This window comes from Musca domestica, unplaced genomic scaffold, assembly GCF_030504385.1.
Source record: "Musca domestica strain aabys unplaced genomic scaffold, Musca_domestica.polishedcontigs.V.1.1 5, whole genome shotgun sequence".
NCBI classification, from domain to species: Eukaryota; Metazoa; Arthropoda; class Insecta; order Diptera; family Muscidae; genus Musca; species Musca domestica.
The window spans coordinates 5,424,348-5,443,059 of NW_026712346.1; the positions used below are offsets into that span (position 1 = coordinate 5,424,348).

General features: G+C 34.9%; 2 protein-coding genes across 2 annotated transcripts in view; both read left to right on the top strand.

The window, feature by feature from the left end:
• LOC101899269 (protein lev-9) overlaps positions 1–853 on the top strand; it is a 126,329-nt gene extending 125,476 nt beyond the window's left edge. Inside the window, exons 4-6 of the mRNA XM_059128066.1 lie at positions 19–210; positions 274–450; positions 579–853. Of these exons, the coding sequence (XP_058984049.1) occupies positions 19–210; positions 274–450; positions 579–622 (413 nt within the window). The 3' untranslated portion in view covers positions 623–853. The remainder of the gene's footprint in view (positions 1–18; positions 211–273; positions 451–578) is intronic.
• A 13,294-nt stretch (positions 854–14,147) lies between these two features.
• Positions 14,148–18,712, top strand: part of LOC101897649 (uncharacterized) — a 180,774-nt gene continuing 176,209 nt past the window's right edge. The window contains exon 1 of the mRNA XM_059128147.1: positions 14,148–14,192. Within this exon, the coding sequence (XP_058984130.1) occupies positions 14,148–14,192 (45 nt within the window). The remainder of the gene's footprint in view (positions 14,193–18,712) is intronic.

Here is an 18,712-nt window from a genome sequence, read left to right on the forward strand (position 1 = left end):
TTTTAAAATTATCTGCAGTATATTGCCTCAAGCCGCCTAAAATCGAACATGCCCGTAACTCGGCTCTTCCAGATCAAGAAACTTTCGATCTAGACTCCACTGTACAGTATCACTGCCACAATGGATATGTCACTAATGGATTCCCCAGGGCCAAATGCTTGGCCATCGATGGTCAGGCTAGCTGGTATGGCCCAGACATTCAGTGTGAACGTAAAATACAATTAAATACATATGAAAATACTCAATCGTACATAATAGTTTAAACTGTTACAGCTCGTTCATGTGGCCAACCACCGGATCCAGCAAATGGATGGCATTCAGGAGAATGTTATACTTTCGGCTGCAAAATAACATACAATTGCGGCACTGGATATGAATTAGTTGGAAAACATGAGCGCACTTGTCAATCAGATGGCTCATGGACCCCAAAGGAACTACCAACATGTGTCTGTAAGTATACTTGGAAATTCAACAAGCCATATATAACTACATATTTTAATAATAGTATATATGCTCTGCACATGATTGCTTCTAATGGTAATTTGTATTTATAATTTCTTTTATTTTATGCATAAAAGCAAATAACGATACAAATTCTACCGACACAAAACTATCCTTATAAATGAATCCCACGCTTAGTGGCGAATGCTTCGAAAGGCGATCTTCATTGTGTGTCACTGTTCCTTTCTCTCCTTAAGTTGTTGTAGTTGAATCAGTTCGTTAAATTGTTTGGCGATACTATAAGGCGATATATATAATATGCATACCAAATATCCGCCGTTATTAAGATTTACTGTTAATAGTTGTTGTTAAACCTGTTGTGTATATCAATAAATAAAGTTACCGCAAATTATGAATTTGTTGTTTTATTAAAGTTCCATCAAAACAGAAAAATTAGCATTTTAAAATCTACATAATTGCGGTAACTTTCGAGAAGACTCAGCTAATGCAAATTCTCAAATCCGGGTACTTTGGAATTTAAATCGATACATCTAACAAATACGGGATTTATTTATGGATTGGGTGTAAGGAATCGAGAATTTAATCGTATATCATAATTCAGCATAAAATTAAGTAAACAAACACTATATGGTATAAAATATTAGGTGTGTCTGGTTACCCTAAAGTTTGTAACAATTGTTACAAATTGTTACTGGAAGTCGTCTGTTAACCCAAAAGTTCTGCAAAAGAGAGCGGTTGGGGAGAGAAATTTTGACAGTTCTTTCAGTGAGAGTTTGCAAATTCTTGCTGGAAAAATTTCTTCCTGCAATCTCTTGCAACTCTTATTCTTCTCATTCATCGACATTTAATCAGATGTTTTCTATTGTTTACTTATTTCTTTTTGTGCTTTTAATTTGAAAATATTGTTTTGGAATTAACAAGACTAAATGTTTTTGGAGAACAACTTTACAAAATGTGAAAAACATAAATATTAATATGTAATAAGAAAATAAAAGACTATTTCCAACATTTTTAGACAAATGCCATTAGCAACAGGTTTAAAGGATTCCGCGGAACACATCAAATCTATCTTCCTTTTATTGCTCATATTTTATTTTATTGCCAATTTCCTTTTTATTTATAAAACTTGTGAAATTGGTGGTGGTTCCTTTCGTTTAATTCTTTTAAATGGGGAACAAATTGGTTTGTTTTGACAAATCAGCTGATTAGTTGCAAGCTTGTGCAGGAATACCGTCTGTTTACTTTTCGCAATTTCCTTGCAACATTTCTGCAGGGAAAGTAACCAGACACACCTATTGTTTACTTAATTCTATGCTGAATTATGAAATTGAATTAAATTCACAATTCCAATACGGCTTTGAGAAAAAGAAGTGAATAATGCAGAGGCGATGGTTCAACACCAAGAAAGATATAAAATATTCTCAGGAAAATATTTCTGATTTGTTCAGGACCGTTGATGGGCAAAAACATAGAATGTGGACTTGTTTTCTTTATGGGCATATTACGCCAATTAAAATTATAAACAGCTGGGAATTGTGTTAAAACCCAACAAAACTCTTTAAATATGTCGGTAAATAAAAATAAAAAACAAATAAATGCGGCACCGGTCATGATTATATGACATTATTTTAAAAGTGAAATGGACGAAAAACATATAAACGTATTTTTTACTATTTCCGTCATTCCGTTTGTAACTACTCGAAATACTCATATTCGTCCCTACAAGTACATGTATTTTTAATCAGCGTAAAATTCTAAGTCGTTTTAGCGATGTCGGTCTGTCCGTCTCTTGTAATCATGCTATCTTTCGATCGAAATGCGATAGGTGGCTCCAATTTTGAACCCTTTTTTATCATTTATTTAAGCCAGAAACAATAAAAAGGTCTAGTCTAGTAGTGATAAACTAGTAGCTTATTTATAACAAAAAAAAAAAAAAATAATTTAGCTCAATAATGTTAATTAAGTGGATGTAGAAAAGCTATTTGGTTTTTCAGTTCTCAAGTCGGAGCAAATCAAAGGGCTTTTTACGTGAAAGTCTTCTAGGATGATTTGATACTTGCAATAAGTTTGTTGCTTTAATATTTGACAGTATTAATTTTAAGTCTTGCTGTAAATCACGGTTTCGAATGTGCAAAGTCGCTCTTTTTTCTTATATGTACTCTCCAAATGAGTTTAGTATCCAAAGATATTTCGGTATATAATTTATAGGTTTTAATGAGTTATCAAAGTGAATAGATTTATTGTTATTAAGTTTAAAAACCCGCTTTACGTTCCATTAATAAACACTGTTCAGAGCTGCTTGGAGTTTGCTTACAGACTCGGCTATATCCTGTCCTGTCGCCATGAGGATGGTGTCGTCTGCAAAAGTTTTTTCCATTTTCTTCCATAGGATTAATATATTTGGATTGTCTTTTTTGCAGTCTTCTGTGCTGACAATTTGGTTACTGGGATTACTGGAGAAAAGTCATTGTACATATTCAGCGAATGTTTGTGCCATGTCATAGGTTAGATTTTTCAGATAATTACGTACGAAAATACTGCCATTTGTGCTTCAATAGGCGTGATTTGGACTGATTTATTTATTTTTTTTATTATCTAGTTTGATAGTCGTATATTAAATATATGGGAGAGTGGCCAGAGCTTAAAACATATCCATCCTCCACTGAAATCTTGTTTATATCAACATTCCATGTTATAAGGAACTCAATGAGATCCGGAGTTTTCCTTGTGTCAGTTGAAGCTACTTGGCATCCCTTTTTGATTAATTGCGTTTAATAATTCATTTCCTTTTGTCGTTGTTAATATTGATCCCCAATGCGTATATTTTGCATTGTAATCTCCACGCATAACGAATCTATGTTTTAGGTATCCCATTTGTTGCATGTACTGATCGCATTTTATTTTATGTCTTGGTGGACTATATGCCGATGTGACAGATAGTTTCTATTTACATTTATAGTAATTGTAGTTGCTTGAAACTGATCGAAACAAATTTCATTTTCCATCCAATGGCCAAGAGATTTTCCTATAATTTTAGAGCTGCTACCGAGCGTTATTGCTGGGGTAGATGGTGTGATATATATCATAGTTTTTAGCGTACATGGATATAAGTTTAACAAAGTGCGTTTCACTTACAAGGCTTACATCAACTCGTTCTTCCTCTAAAATAAATCGAGTTCTTCCTTATGACGGAGCAGGCATAAGGCATTCCACTACCTAATTTTTAGAATATTACAGTTAATTTAGCGTACAAAAAGTTTTTTTCTAATATATTTAAACGGACATCTAATACTTTGTTAAATGATTCAATAGCATCCAGTTTGGATAAGATTTTGTAAGATTTTGTAATTTTCATGTTGTCAATTCGATGTATTTAATTGTAAAATTGTGTTTCGTTTTGCAACTTCAGAATATCTTTGACCCATAGTACTAAGGGCAATATTCGCATTTAGTGTGTTTGATGGACCTTTCAATCTTAGGTTCTAACTAATTAATGTAATATATTTTATTCGTTGACAGCCATTTCCCTGGTTTGTGTCAGTTTCTTATCTCTCATATTCTGCTGTTTCAATTTGCTTTGTTTCAATACGTCCTCTATAGCTTGCGGTTACGGAGATCTTCGCATTCTACGTTTTCGGCGTGTAATTGTCAACAAATTGCATCCAATATTTAAACTCTTTATTAGAGCGAGATGTCATTCTTCTCTAGATCCTTGAAATTTGTTACTCTAATCAGGCTAATGAATTTTCTTGAGTGCTGGGCAGTGTGGCCATTTTAGCATTTTTGGAGCTAAATTAACATTAATTTTTGTATTTAGCTGCAAAATTTTCATTTAGCATTTTTTAGCTTTTTGAAATTATGAGTTTAGCATTTTCTATGAGTTTAGCATTGTCCAAAAATTTTCTTACATTTTAGTACTTTCATATAAATCCAATTTTTCTTAAATCTAAAAAATTAAATTACATGAACCTTTATTTTATTTACTTTAAGATATGTGTATAAGAATTTTAAAATGCTTTAAATGAAAACCCGTTCAAGGAATTGTCTTCTTTTGTTATGAAGTGTCTAGTTTTACCATTTAGTAACGAAGAAGTTGGAAGAGTTTTCAGTGGCATGAACCTTATAAACGCAGAAATTAGAAACAGAATGATATTACACACTATGAATTCATTTTTTATACCCTCCACCATACTATGGAGGGTATATTAACTTTGTCATTCCGTTTGTAACTCCTCGAAATAATCATGTCAAACCAAAGAAAGTATATATATTCTTGATCAGCGTAAAATTCTAAGTCGATTTAGCGATGTCCTTCCGTCTGTCCGTATGTCTGTCTGTTGTAATCACGCTATCTTTCGAATGAAATGAGATAGATGGCTAAAATTTTGCACACATATTTATTTTTGCAGTAGGCAGGTTAAGTTCGTAAATGGGCCATGTAGGTCCACGTTTTCATATAGCCCCCATATAACGGTACCTCCCGATATTCGGTATTTTGATGATTTTAGCGACATTTTTCCCGGAATTGTTTCAAAATTAGTATTTGAAGTTCGTAATGAATACTACAGTCTAAGATAGAAAATTGTCTGTGCAAGTCCATGTCTTCGTATAGCCCCCATATAACGGTACCTCCCGATATTCGGTTTTTCGATGATTTTAACGACATTATTAACGGGAATTGTTTCAAATTTGGTACTTGAAGTTCAACATGGATACTACACCCTAAGACAGAAAATTGTCTGTGCAGGTCCACGTATTCGTATAGCCCCCATATAACGGTACCTCCCTATATTAGGTATTTTGATGATTTTAGCGACATTATTCACCGGAATTGTTTCAAAATTGGTATTTGAAGTTCGTTATAGAAACTACAGTCTGTGACAGAAAATTGTCTGTGCGGGTCCAGGTCTTCGTATAGGCCCCATATATCAGTACCTCCCTATATTCGGTATTTTGACGATTTTAGGTACAATACCCACCGAAATGGTTTGAGATGTGGAATTTGAAGTTAATAATGGATGCTACCCCCTGCGACAGGAAATTGTCTATGCTGGTCTAGGTCTTCGCACAGCTCCAATTTAACGTCACCTCCTTATAGAGTCAGTGTACCAGTAGTCGGCACTTTTAGGATTTTCGCGTTGTTAATTTATTCAGATTCGAAATTTTGTATAGTTTTTGCAATAATAAATAAAGTTTTAATAACTTTTTATTAAATTTCATAAATTTGTAGTTTTATTAAAACAATGTTTTTGCCAGTAGTCGGCACCACTTGCCAATTGTCGGTATGGCATGTTCCAACAGTCGGCATACCAATTTTTTGTAAGAATAATTAATAATAATAAATTAATTCATTAAAATATAATATTTTTGTTTAGATAAACTGATTCGACGTCTTTATTGTACTTTTCTTAAGAATATGGATTGTTGGGGACCTTAACAGACAAAAATTTAATATTTATTAGAATAAATCATCTTTTCTTAGCGAAATTGTACACAAAGATAGCTGACAATATATTTGAAGTAAACAAAATACATTTAGTTATAATAGTTTCATATTATATTTAAAAACAAATGTTGGACCCTATTGGTCCTCCTTCCGAATAACCTTCATGGATCTGGAACCAATTTTTTTTCCAAAAACCTTTCATCTCTAACAATTTTCACGGCAATGCATATTCTTATAGAATTTGCCCTATTTTAAAGCTTAAGAAAAGAGAGTCAGAACAATATTTGTAAATTAAGGTTTCTCTATATGAATTGTTGTAAAAGAGATCAGAAGTGCGCCATTCGTGTATTCTCAATTCGCATGAAATTCACTTTCAGCATTTCAGTAGAATAGACATTTTGGTATTTTTTTCCCACAAAAATTGGGACCCATTTTATCCGCTAACTGTTCTTCGATGCCAATCAAAATGCTTACCCCCACTTAAAATTTCCTAAGGATCGGCCGATAATTATGACGTGTCAGATAAACTTTAAGTTTTGGTCTATTTGAGCCCCTAAATATTTTGCGATCATCTCCAAAAACATAAGCTTCTATTCTGACACTAACCCCAACTCCATCCAAAATTTCATGAGGATCGGACCATCAATGTGCCCTGCATATAATATCCTAAGTATATAGTCTTGTAAGGAGTAAAAATATTACAAAATATAAAATTCAATATTGTAGATCAAAATGTGAAAAAATGGAAAAATGTAAGAAAATATCACAAAATCAATACTCTCAACTTTATTGGGATCTTTTCACGCGTGTTTGTCTAGAATTTTTTCTTGCCTGTCAAGAGGGAATTCCGAATTGACAAGATTTGTAAAATCGGCCCAGCTATTTTTGAGATGATAGCATTCTAGCGAATAAATTTCACCATATATATCCGATATCTTCACTATCGACATCTGCGTAATGGTCAGAATTGAATTCATCTATTTGTAACTTCGCCGGGATTAAAGATATTTGCGGTTTAATGGGAAAATTATTTTTTTTTTAAACACAAAACTATTTTGAGATGTAAGCATTCTAGCGAATATATGACGCCATATATATCCGATATCTTAACTATCGACATCTAGGTAACGGTCAGAATTGAACCTTTCGTATATTTGTAATTTCACCGGGATTAAGAAAACTCGAGGTTTAATGGGAAAATTGTTTTTTTTTACACAAAACCTATGGTCTATTTCACCCGCTCAGTATTATCCAAAGACCATCCAAATTGGAAAGATTCTCCCCAGCCCTAAGCTCTAGCCCAATGCTAAATTCTGCGTCGATTGGTCTATAATTGTGACCTATAGCGTGATTGGGATACCAAAATTTCGAAGTGTTATATAATTTTTGGCCCCATCAAACTTATAATGCCCACAACACATAGTGTTGCAGCGTTTAAAAACGTATTTATATTTAGCATTATTTTTTGGGATTTTAATATTTTGTTTGGCATTTTTAGCATCATTATACCCTCCACCATAGTATGGAGGGTATATTAAGTTTGTCATTCCGTTTGTAACACCTCGAAATATACATTTTAGACCCCACAAAGTATATATATTCTTGATCAGCATAAAATTCTATGTCGATTCGACTGATTCGACGTCTTTATTGTACTTTTCTTAAGAATATGGATTGTTGGGGACCTTAACAGACAAAAATTTAATATTTATTAGAATAAATCATCTTTTCTTAGCGAAATTGTACAAAAAGATAGCTGACAATATATTTGAAGTAAACAAAATACATTTAGTTATAATAGTTTCATATTATATTTAAAAACAAATGTTGGGCCCTATTGGTCCTCCTTCCGAATAACCTTCATGGATCTGGAACCAATTTTTTTCCAAAAACCTTTCATCTCTAACAATTTTCACGGCAATGCATATTCTTATAGAATTTGCCCTATTTTAAAGCTTAAGAAAAGAGAGTCAGAACAATATTTGTAAATTAAGGTTTCTCTATATGAATTGTTGTAAAAGAGATCAGAAGTGCGCCATTCGTGTATTCTCAATTCGCATGAAATTCACTTCAGCATTTCAGTAGAATAGACATTTGGTATTTTTTTCCCACAAAAATTGGGACCCATTTTATCCGCTAACTGTTCTTCGATGCCAATCAAAATGCTTACCCCCACTTAAAATTTTCTAAGGATCGGCCGATAATTATGACGTGTCAGATAACTTTAAGTTTTGGTCTATTTGAGCCCCTAAATATTTTGCGATCATCTCCAAAAACATAAGCTTCTATTCTGACACTAACCCCAACTCCATCCAAAATTTCATGAGGATCGGACCATCAATGTGCCCTGCATATAATATCCTAACTATATAGTCTTGTAAGGAGTAAAAATATTACAAAATATAAATTCAATATTGTAGATCAAAATGTGAAAAAATGGAAAAATGTAAGAAAATATCACAAAATCAATACTCTCAACTTTATTGGGATCTTTTCACGCGTGTTTGTCTAGAATTTTTTCTTGCCTGTCAAGAGGGAATTCCGAATTGACAAGATTTGTAAAATCGGCCCAGCTATTTTGAGATGATAGCATTCTAGCGAATAAATTTCACCATATATATCCGATATCTTCACTATCGACATCTGCGTAATGGTCAGAATTGAATTCATCTATTTGTAACTTCGCCGGGATTAAGATATTTGCGGTTTTATGGGGAAAATTGTTTTTTTTTTTAAACACAAAACTATTTTTGAGATGTAAGCATTCTAGCGAATATATGACGCCATATATATCCGATATCTTAACTATCGACATCTAGGTAACGGTCAGAATTGAACCTTTCGTCTATTTGTAATTTCACCGTGATTAAGAAAACTCGAGGTTTAATGGGAAAATTGTTTTTTTTTACACAAAACCTATGGTCTATTTCACCCGCTCAGTATTATCCAAAGACCATCCAAATTGGAAAGATTCTGCCCAGCCCTAAGCTCTAGCCCAATGCTAAATTCTGCGTCGATTGGTCTATAATTGTGACCTATAGCGTGATTGGGATACCAAAATTTCGAAGTGTTATATAATTTTTGGCCCCATCAAACTTATAATGCCCACAACACATAGTGTTGCAGCGTTTAAAAACGTATTTATATTTAGCATTATTTTTTGGGATTTTAATATTTTTGTTTGGCATTTTTAGCATCATTATACCCTCCACCATAGTATGGAGGGTATATTAAGTTTGTCATTCCGTTTGTAACACCTCGAAATATACATTTTAGACCCCACAAAGTATATATATTCTTGATCAGCATAAAATTCTATGTCGATTTCAATGTCCGTCCGCCTGTTCGTCCTGTGGAAATCACTCTAGCTTCCGAACGAAATGGGGGCTATACAAAGAAGTGGACCTACGTGGCCCATTTTCTGTTTTATGCTGTAGTGTCTATTACGGACTTCAAATATTAAATTTGAAAAATTCCAGTAAATAATGTCACTAAAATCATCAGAATAACGAATATCGGGAGGTACCGTTATATGGGGGCTATACGAAGACGTGGACCTACATGACCCATTTTCTGTTTTATGCTGTAGTGTCTATTACGGACTTCAAATATTAAATTTGAAAAATTCCAGTAAATAATGTCACTAAATCATCAGAATAACGAATAACGGGGGGGGGGGGGGGGGGGGGTACCGTTATATGGGGGCTATACGAAGACGTAGACCTACATGGCCCATTTTCAATACCAAAAGTCCTGCAGACATAATACACATTTGAGTAAAACCTAACTTCATTTCGTTCGGAAGCTAGAGTGATTTCCACAGACGGACAGACGGATAGACGGACAGACGGACGGGCATTTATAAATCGACATAGAATTTTATGCTGATCTAGAATATATATACTTTGTGGGGTCTAAGATGTATATTTCGAGGCGTTACAAACGGAATAACAAACTTAATATACCCTCCATACTATTGTGGAGGGTATAAAAAGGTATGGTAGAGCTACCAGGTGATTACAATTTTTTCTAGGTGTGCCCGGCTTCTGCCAATTTTATGTATGTATTTGTTGTTTTAAAAAATAGAAACTAAATATTTTTTTAAAAATCAATGATTGGATGAAACGTATATAGCGGGATGCATATTAAGCGATTAACCACTTTTGCCTTGGAAATGAAAGATTTCACAGTTTATATTATAAACAAATTCAGGTTTTTCCTTTATTTTTCTCTATATTTAACTCATTTAAATATGAGGAAAAATTCAAAATAAATAAAAGCAAGTTGTTGAATATCATTTTGAAAAATTGTGACAGAAGTGGGCATAGCCTGTATAGTATTTCTGTAGTTTTACAAAACTGTTCTATCTCCTCATTGTATCATGTCGGTTTCGTTAGAAACTTTTAGATACAAGTTAAGTTCGTTTAATCTAATATTTTAATCGTTGCACTAGTTCTTCCACTTATTGTGTCAGAGTCTTTCCCCTGTATAAAGAACGGTTTATTATAGGAAGAATAACATAGATTGAGAAAAACACGTATTCAAGAGCATATTAACAGGTAAAATGCTTTCCACCAATCTCGCATAAATCGATATTCCAGTAATTATGATTACGAGACAGAATCAGGTTGAGAATGCTGGGGTTTACTTTATTTGGAACACGTCGTATCAGTATGAAAGTCGATTTTATAAGGAGAAATCTATTTTTTTAGGTTTGGCGTAAAAGGAAAGTATGACTGAAGTTGGCTTGGAATAGTTTGATATAACTACATATTTTAGAATAGCCTGTCAAGAATTGTGGATTTATTAAGTGTTTGGGAATTAGGGGATTGTCAATAACCGTTACAATTGTTGTTTATTTGAACACAAACATTTTCGGCCCCCTAGAAATTAAAAACAAAAACTAAAAAACATCATACTCCTTGCGATTTGATAAATTCAGCAGATTTTTAAATAGTAAAATCCACTGAGGTATATTATTAAAGTTACAAATTCATTGCTTATTCAGAGTACAAATGTTTCTTAGTATATATTATTACATATGTTAAATAAAATAATTGATTCACATTATTGATTGTAACCCAGTTTTAACAAGTCGAGAGTTGAGCGATGGTTAATTAAATGAGTATATAATCCATATATAGTCCATCCGAAAATTGTGTTCTGTGCTGTTGGTTGGCCTGACCGGTTGAAAATGCTCTCACTTATTACATGAAAGTATATATCAACGCCAAGAATAATATCTATCGGACCAGATTTATAGAAGTCTTTGTCAGCTAACAAAAGATTGTCTAAAAATCTAATTATTTTTGACAACACACTTTAAAGTTTTTGAAATACTAATGTTCCCAAGCGTTGTTGCATCTACCTTTATTCTTCTACCTTTACTCTAACCTACCGTCATAAGATGCATTGACTAATAAATGGGGATGTTGAATAGTGTGTCATACAAATTGTTCTTTCAGAAAAAACAGGCATTCACATTATGAGGAGGGAAACCAAGGCTACCTGCTTTTATGATTGCGCTATGAATTCTTCGTAAAAAATAATAATGTTCTGAAACATTTCCTTAATAAAAAACCCATTTGATTTTTATACCCTCCATTAAATGATGGAACTTTGTAACTCCTCGAAATATTCATAACAGACCCTACAAAGTATATAAATTAATTCAATGTTAATTTATTTATTTTTTAAAAATTTGTGATTGCTGCTTACTGCAAGCAATCACGTCTTTATTGGTTAAGGTTCCGGACTACAAAGTAAATAATGAAATAAAACTACCCTAACTTATACTTTGGATTCATGCACCCAGATGATACTGGACACCTGCTCGTGTTGGCGATGGAATGTTGCTGTCTGCCTGTTGGATGTTGTTGTCAGTGTTTCGGTGGGAACTGCAGTGTCAGCAAAATGACACGCTTATACTTTGGTTGATGAATTCTTTGGGTTGCTAATGTTGAATTTGAATATGTCTGGTGTTAACTCCTCCCCTCTTAAATACAATCGTCCCGATTGTTCAAAATGAATGAATATTGTAAATGCTGGATGTTTTAGTTTCTTTCGAAGTTGTAGGTAAATTTACTTCCGCAATCTCTATTTCATCTCCTGGGGCATCTTCGATTTTCAGATTATTATTTTCGGAGTTTTTTGCATATTTTCTTCTCAGTGATATTATTGTTATAGTTGTAAGGATTATTGCAGAAACACAACCGATGCCGACTGCTAAGGTACCTTTGGTTTCCATAGATCGTATTCGTTCGATGTTCTTTACGTTCAACTGTTTAAGCAGCTCCAATGATATTACTTCTTCTAATTCGTCTTTTGGACCTTTTGGTTGCAAAAAGGCGGGAAGAGGTTTATTGGCACTTATTCCTCTTGAACTGTAACTGTGGCCATCGATTCTTATAGTGACGTTGAAATGTTTGATGAGATAAGTTCCGTTTAAAAAAATCTGCTCGTTGTCTACACTGATAGCGCCTTGATATTGGTTCAGCAAGAGCAAGTCCGATCCGATCTCTTCAATTGTTGGTATGTGTTCGTTGTTTATTTGGGTGCATTTCCCTACTCTACTTTTGAACAAATTAGTTATACAATTATCATTTCTTAATGAAATAAGCTTATCTCTATTACAAATTGTTATGTCGTAATTACTTTTACATTCTGTTTTTATTCCCAATAATTCTTTATTACATTCCAAAATTTTTTCGTATTCAATTTTATCAATTACATCTCCAGTTTTTATAGGTTTTATGAAATATACTTTACAAACTTCTTCTTGAGTTACAGGGATACTAAGGATGTACAAAATTTCTCGTTTATTTGTAACAATTTTTACGGATCCAAAAGTTAATAGTTCATCTATCGAATAAGTAGGAATATTATATTTTTCAAAAACAGTGTTTATTTGATCGATTTCGATTTTAGAAAGCAGAAATGAATTGACGATATTAGCTTTAGCCCACTGTATTGCAAACTCTACGTTTTGTAACTCTTTTTCAATAAAATTAAGTTTTCTTTCGATTTTGAATACTACTTCATCGTTCCACCCTTCCCTTTTTATCATTTCATTCGTCTTATTAGTTATTTCGGTTATTCTTTCCGAAATTAATTGGTTTATTATCAGCTGTCTATTGTTATTTTCCAAAATATTGCCAATTTTCTGTTCTAGGATCTGAAAATCATTACTATCTGGACTGCCTGCAATCCACTTCCAGCACTTCCTATGAAGTCTATCGATCTTTTCTCTCTGTGCGGCATCAGACGGTCTAATAGTCCATTGATGTCAATTAATTGTTGCTTCATAAATGGACGGAGAGGATGGTCTAGGTTCACGAATTTGTCCAGAATGTGTTCGGTTTCACGAGTGAGGTTTTCATACTGTTCAAGATCTATTGAATGAATTACTTTAAATGTCCCGTTCTGTTTCCTTGCTATTCCATTATGAATTGAAATGAGTCTTGCGTTCGAGTAGTCGAGGATGCTGAAGTCAGCCAGGGCGTTTCCAGGAAACAATCTGTAGAATTTAGGATTTTATTAATTTCTAATATGGCTTTTGTGAATAACCCTTCCGCTTTCGGTCAAAACGGTGGTATTCCGGTTTTCCTTAACTATTTCCTCTTTGTAACGGTCGCTTAGATTCGTTCCTAACCTTTTGTTGTTGCTTACATAAATTAATTGTCCGGGAATATAATCCTTAACTGGTCGTTTCTTTTTGTTATGATACGTCAAGTCGTTGGCCTGTTTCTGTCTGAGTTTGTCAACATATTCCGTCTGGTAGTCTCTATGTCTTGTGGAGAAAAGTCAATTGTGCGTCCAAAATACAAATCAACAGGTCTTCTATTCACCGTGGAGTGAATCGAGTGATTGTATCATTAACAGCCCTCTCCAGTAATTCCTCAAAATTCCTGGATGTTCCATCACCTTTCAACATCTCATTATCTCAGCGAGGGTAGAATGAAGCGTTCTATCTGTCCGTTAGCCTCGCTCCTGTAGGATGGGTCGTAAAAATATTTATTCCTAATTCGTCCTTCATCATGAATAATATCGAACTGGAATTTAAAGACGGTTCGTTGTCCATTACCACATTCTTCGGAACTCCGTAAGAGAATAATAATTCCCTCAGTGGTCTTCTAATAGCCTCAGTAGATCTTCCGTCTAGTATTTTCACTTTAACGTACTTTGAGAATTGGTCAATGGAGGTCAGAACTAATTTCCTATCTGTAGAGAATATATCAATATGAATAGTATGACCTGGGTAATTTGGAATAGGCGTCTCACAAAGGTAAGGTTCATTGGGATGTCTCTCGTATTTGTTTTTCTTACACGTCGTGCACAGTTTATAATTCGCTTTATTTTTCCCGACATCCCCGGAAAATAATAATTTTCCAAAATCTGTGTTTTGTTCTCTCTGTCGTTCCTATGGGCTCTATTGTGGGTATCAATAATTATTCTTTCCTGGTCATTTTCTGATAATATATCTTCTACTACCTTCTGAGTAAACCTGCATTTGTACTGGCTAAAATGGAGTGGATAAATGTTCTGAATTTTTCCCATTATTTGTTCGGGTGCCCTATGCACTATGCTGTGTGGGAGTCAGTGAATTAATCGGAGTAATAGCATTATTGTCCTTCTGTACCGTTCTAGACAGAGCATCTGCTACGACATTCTGTCTTCCGGGTTTGTACCGCAATTCGTATTATATTCCTCCAGAGTACATTTCCAGCGTTTTCATCTTCATATTGCTTATTTTTGTTACTAATGGCGTAAGTGAGGGGTTGGTGGTCGGTATAAATTATACTTTCTTCGATCCGTATAGATAATTCCTCAAGGTAGTGAGGGCCCATATGATGGCCAACATTTCCTCTCATTTGTGGCGTAATGCTCCTCTGTTTCATCCAGAGTTCTTGAAATGAATGCAATTGGTCTTCCCTTTGACTCAACACTGCTCCAAGAGCGACACTGGAGGCATCCGTCGTTAGGTCAAAATCTTCTCTGAAATCTGGATACGCAAGTATCACATCGTTTGAAACCAATGCATTTCTTAGCTCGTTGAAAGCTTCTACGGCGGAAACATCTAATGTCACCGGAATTTGACTGAAGCTGTCTTTGGAATTCTGCCTTCCTCCCCTCTGAGGAGCGATGTCAGCGGCTTTGCTACATCGGCATATCCCCTTACGAACCTTCGATAGTAGCCCGAGAGGCCAAGGAAAGAACGAAGTTCCTTAAGTGTCTTAGGAATCGGGAAATTAAGAATGGCTTCCACTTTCTTTGGGTTGGTTTTTATACCATCCCTCGACACAATAAATCCCAAAAATTCCACTTCTTGTTTAAAGAATGAACACTTGTCCAACTGGATCTTCATATTAGCGGACTCTAGTGTTTGGAAAACTTTCTTTATGTTCTCGGCGTGTGACTTCTCGTCCTTGCCAAAGATGATAATATCATCGGTGTAAACAAAACAGATTTTTCCAATCAATTCTCTGAGTATATCGTCCAGCGTTCGCTGAAATATTGCTGGCGCGTTCCTCAGGCCAAATGGCAGTCTCGTGAACTCGTACTTGCCATTGTTGATTGAGAATGCGGTTTTCTGTCTATCCTCCTCCCGTAGGGGTATTTGATGGAACCGCTTTTAAGATCAATGACCGTAAAATATTGATTCCCCCCTAGGTTAGATAGGACTTCCGTCACCTCGGGAATCGGATATTTATCCGGTATGGGTGACGGCGTTGAGCTTTCTAAAGTCAACGACCAAACGATATTTTTTTCGACCAGAACTGTCCTCCTTTTGGGCACTACCCAAATAGGGGAGTTGTACGGGATCTGGATGGTCTTATGATGCCATCCCGAAGGAGACGACGATCTCTTCCTCCACGACATCTTTTAATGCCATTGGGTAAGGATAACTTCGCGTATAGATTGGAGATTCGTTTACAGTTCGGATTCTCCAACCACAACAGAGGTGTATGTTAATCTCTCATCCGGATCTGAGAACAGGTTCCGGTGCTGCCTTGCAATATTATGAGAGAACTCCTCTGACTTAATGATAGATGATCAGCCTCCAGCTCCAGACTATTAACATTCTGGGATATTCTCTGTCTAATGGCAATTTTCTTGCCACCTCTTACTTGGAAATAATCTTCGGAAGTATGAATTACTGCCGATAATTCCTTCAAGCTGTCATTCCCCAAAATCCCGTCGAAAGATACCAACCAGGTAGAAGGAAGAATTTTAGTGGGACGTCATTGACGCCGAACATGTTAAGAAGGAGTGTGGTGTGAAACTTCCACATCGCCGCCTACAGATTTTACGCTAAACTATTGTCATTCAACTTGGGTCTCAGGACCAAAGTTGGTCTTATATAATTTTACTGCTTCCTGTATCCAATAAAAAGTCTAATGTCTTCCCGTCCCTCGTTTTGACTTGAAAGTATGGCAACGAGGAACAGTTTAATCCTAAAAAATTCATATCTATGAAGTTGGCTGGAATGTCATCGGGGTTACGTTCCTGGTAATCGTCCGGTATTATATCCTGTTGTCCGTAATTCCCTGTGTCATTTTCGTCTACTGGCTGATAGTCACTGTTGTCTCGGTAATTCGTCGATATTTGGGGATTGGTTCTCAATATCTGGGTATTGATTATCCACGTTTACATGAAACTTACGCTGAATCTTATTCATAGGAGTCTGTACCGAAAACTGGGCAGGTCTTTTAAATTCTGGTTCTGTTGGGGTCTTACTTGTATTGACCTGTCAATATCCATGGGTTCTGGCTTACTCTGGTTATTGTAAAATTGTGAGGGAAATTGCCTAAATTGGTTCTGAGGAAAATTCTGGGTTCACGTATAAGGACGAGTGATTTGGTGTCCTCCCATCTGATTTCGTTGAAAGAATTGCTGAGGACGATGAGCAAATGGTTGTCCCCCAAACTGAGGACGCTGATTCTGCATATTCAAATTGTTCGGAAATGGAAAAGCTGGGGATACTCTAGGCCTATGAGTCGGAATATTTGCCAATTCTGGGTAAAATTCCGAACCAGTTGACATCCTCAATGGTTCCTGTCTATGGCCTCCCTTCTGGGCATAATCTCTCCGAAATGCCATATTGTCTAGCTTCAAACAAAGATGTAGAGCCTCTGGTAGAGATGTAGGACCCTCGACACTGAGCAGCCTAGGAAGGTCGCCGTTCAGCCTCTTATGAAGGTATCAAGTGCCTTCTCTCGATATGTATTCGTCATGGCTCTGAGACTACCGTCGTCCAATTCCAGGCAGGAAACCTTATCCAAAATTAGAGATAGTGTTGATAGACGGTCCTGATAGAACTCTGTGACACCTCTGTGCCCCTGACACAAAACATTCATTTGGTACTCTAGTGTTACTATATCTCGTTATATTCCGCGTAGTACACCATCAGACATTTGCGTATTTTGGCCCAATCCAATGGAGTCCTATAGGATTCTAAAGCAGTATCGGCCTCACCTATAATTTTCGTACGAATTGTATGCAAAATTGCGTAGTATTTCCCGGTACCACGAAGTGATGAGTATAAATCAATCACCCTTTCGACTGATTTCCTCCAAGAGCTGAATTCTCCGGGTTTTTCCCGAAAATTCCCTCAAGGATTTCACTATATCTGGAACTTTGTCCAGTTCCTCCAGTCTCGAGGAGACTGTTCCTACCGGTATGTCACTACCATCGTCAAACGTTTCGTCTCGTCCGGCCAAAAGGTTTGTAATCATTCGTGTGATTTCATTTCTTTGTCTGTCCGTGAGTGCTGAACTACCTGATGTAAGGGTGTTTGCCCTTGTTTGAGTCTCCATGTTATTTGAAGATGGATTCATCGTAATTCTATTAATGTTTCGGCAATATCATCCACTGATTCTAACATTTTTTTCTCTTATCAAAAGGAAAGGTGGAGCTATCAAAGTTACGTTATTTATCAGTATTGGAACAAAAAAAAAAATTCATAGGTAACAAATAACTATAACTATAAAATGTTAGGAACTAAATTTGTTCTTAATTTGAATTCTTAAAGTTATTCTTACATAGCAGCATCATTAGAGCTGGAGTAGCTCCTTCTAGTACAGATGAGATGAGATGATCGTTTTCTTAGTCCTTTCAAAGTTTCAAGTTTTGTTGTGTCCGATTTTTTTCACTTTTATTTATAATTGTTAAAATATTTAATATTGTTCAAACATTTTTTTTATTTTAATTTTTATTTCTGTCTTAACTTTATTTTTATTATATTCATTCAAACTTGTTTAAATTGCTTTATTTTTTATCTCTTTTTTTATAATTTCTCACAATTGTTTCTCTTTTATTTCTCACTTCATTTATTTACTTTGGCATTTAAGTTTTCACAGTTTTTTTTTTTTTTTTTTTTTTATTTTTTTAAGTTTTCATTTTGTAATTATCATTTTTATTTTGAAATTTTTTTTTATTTTTTTTTTTAACTTCTCACTTTTTTTACTTTACTTTGTTTTTTAATTTTCAGGAGTTTTTTTTTATTTTCTTTGATATTTTTTTCAATTTTTCACAATTCTTGTCTCAATGTTTTTATTTACTTTCACTTTTTTAAAAATTTTATTTGTAAACTACCGTAATCTTAGTGATCCGCGTCGCGGGCTTTTAGGCTACATACGTTACTCTTTTCACATTAGTTACTGGCTTCCACCTGAAGCTTGACTTTTGTCGAAATCCTTTCTTCGGGTTTCGAGTACCTGTTTAAAAACAGGTCCCGCCTGCTCTCGCGCCAATTAATTCATGTTAATTTATTATTTTTTTAAAAATTTGTGATTGCTGCTACTG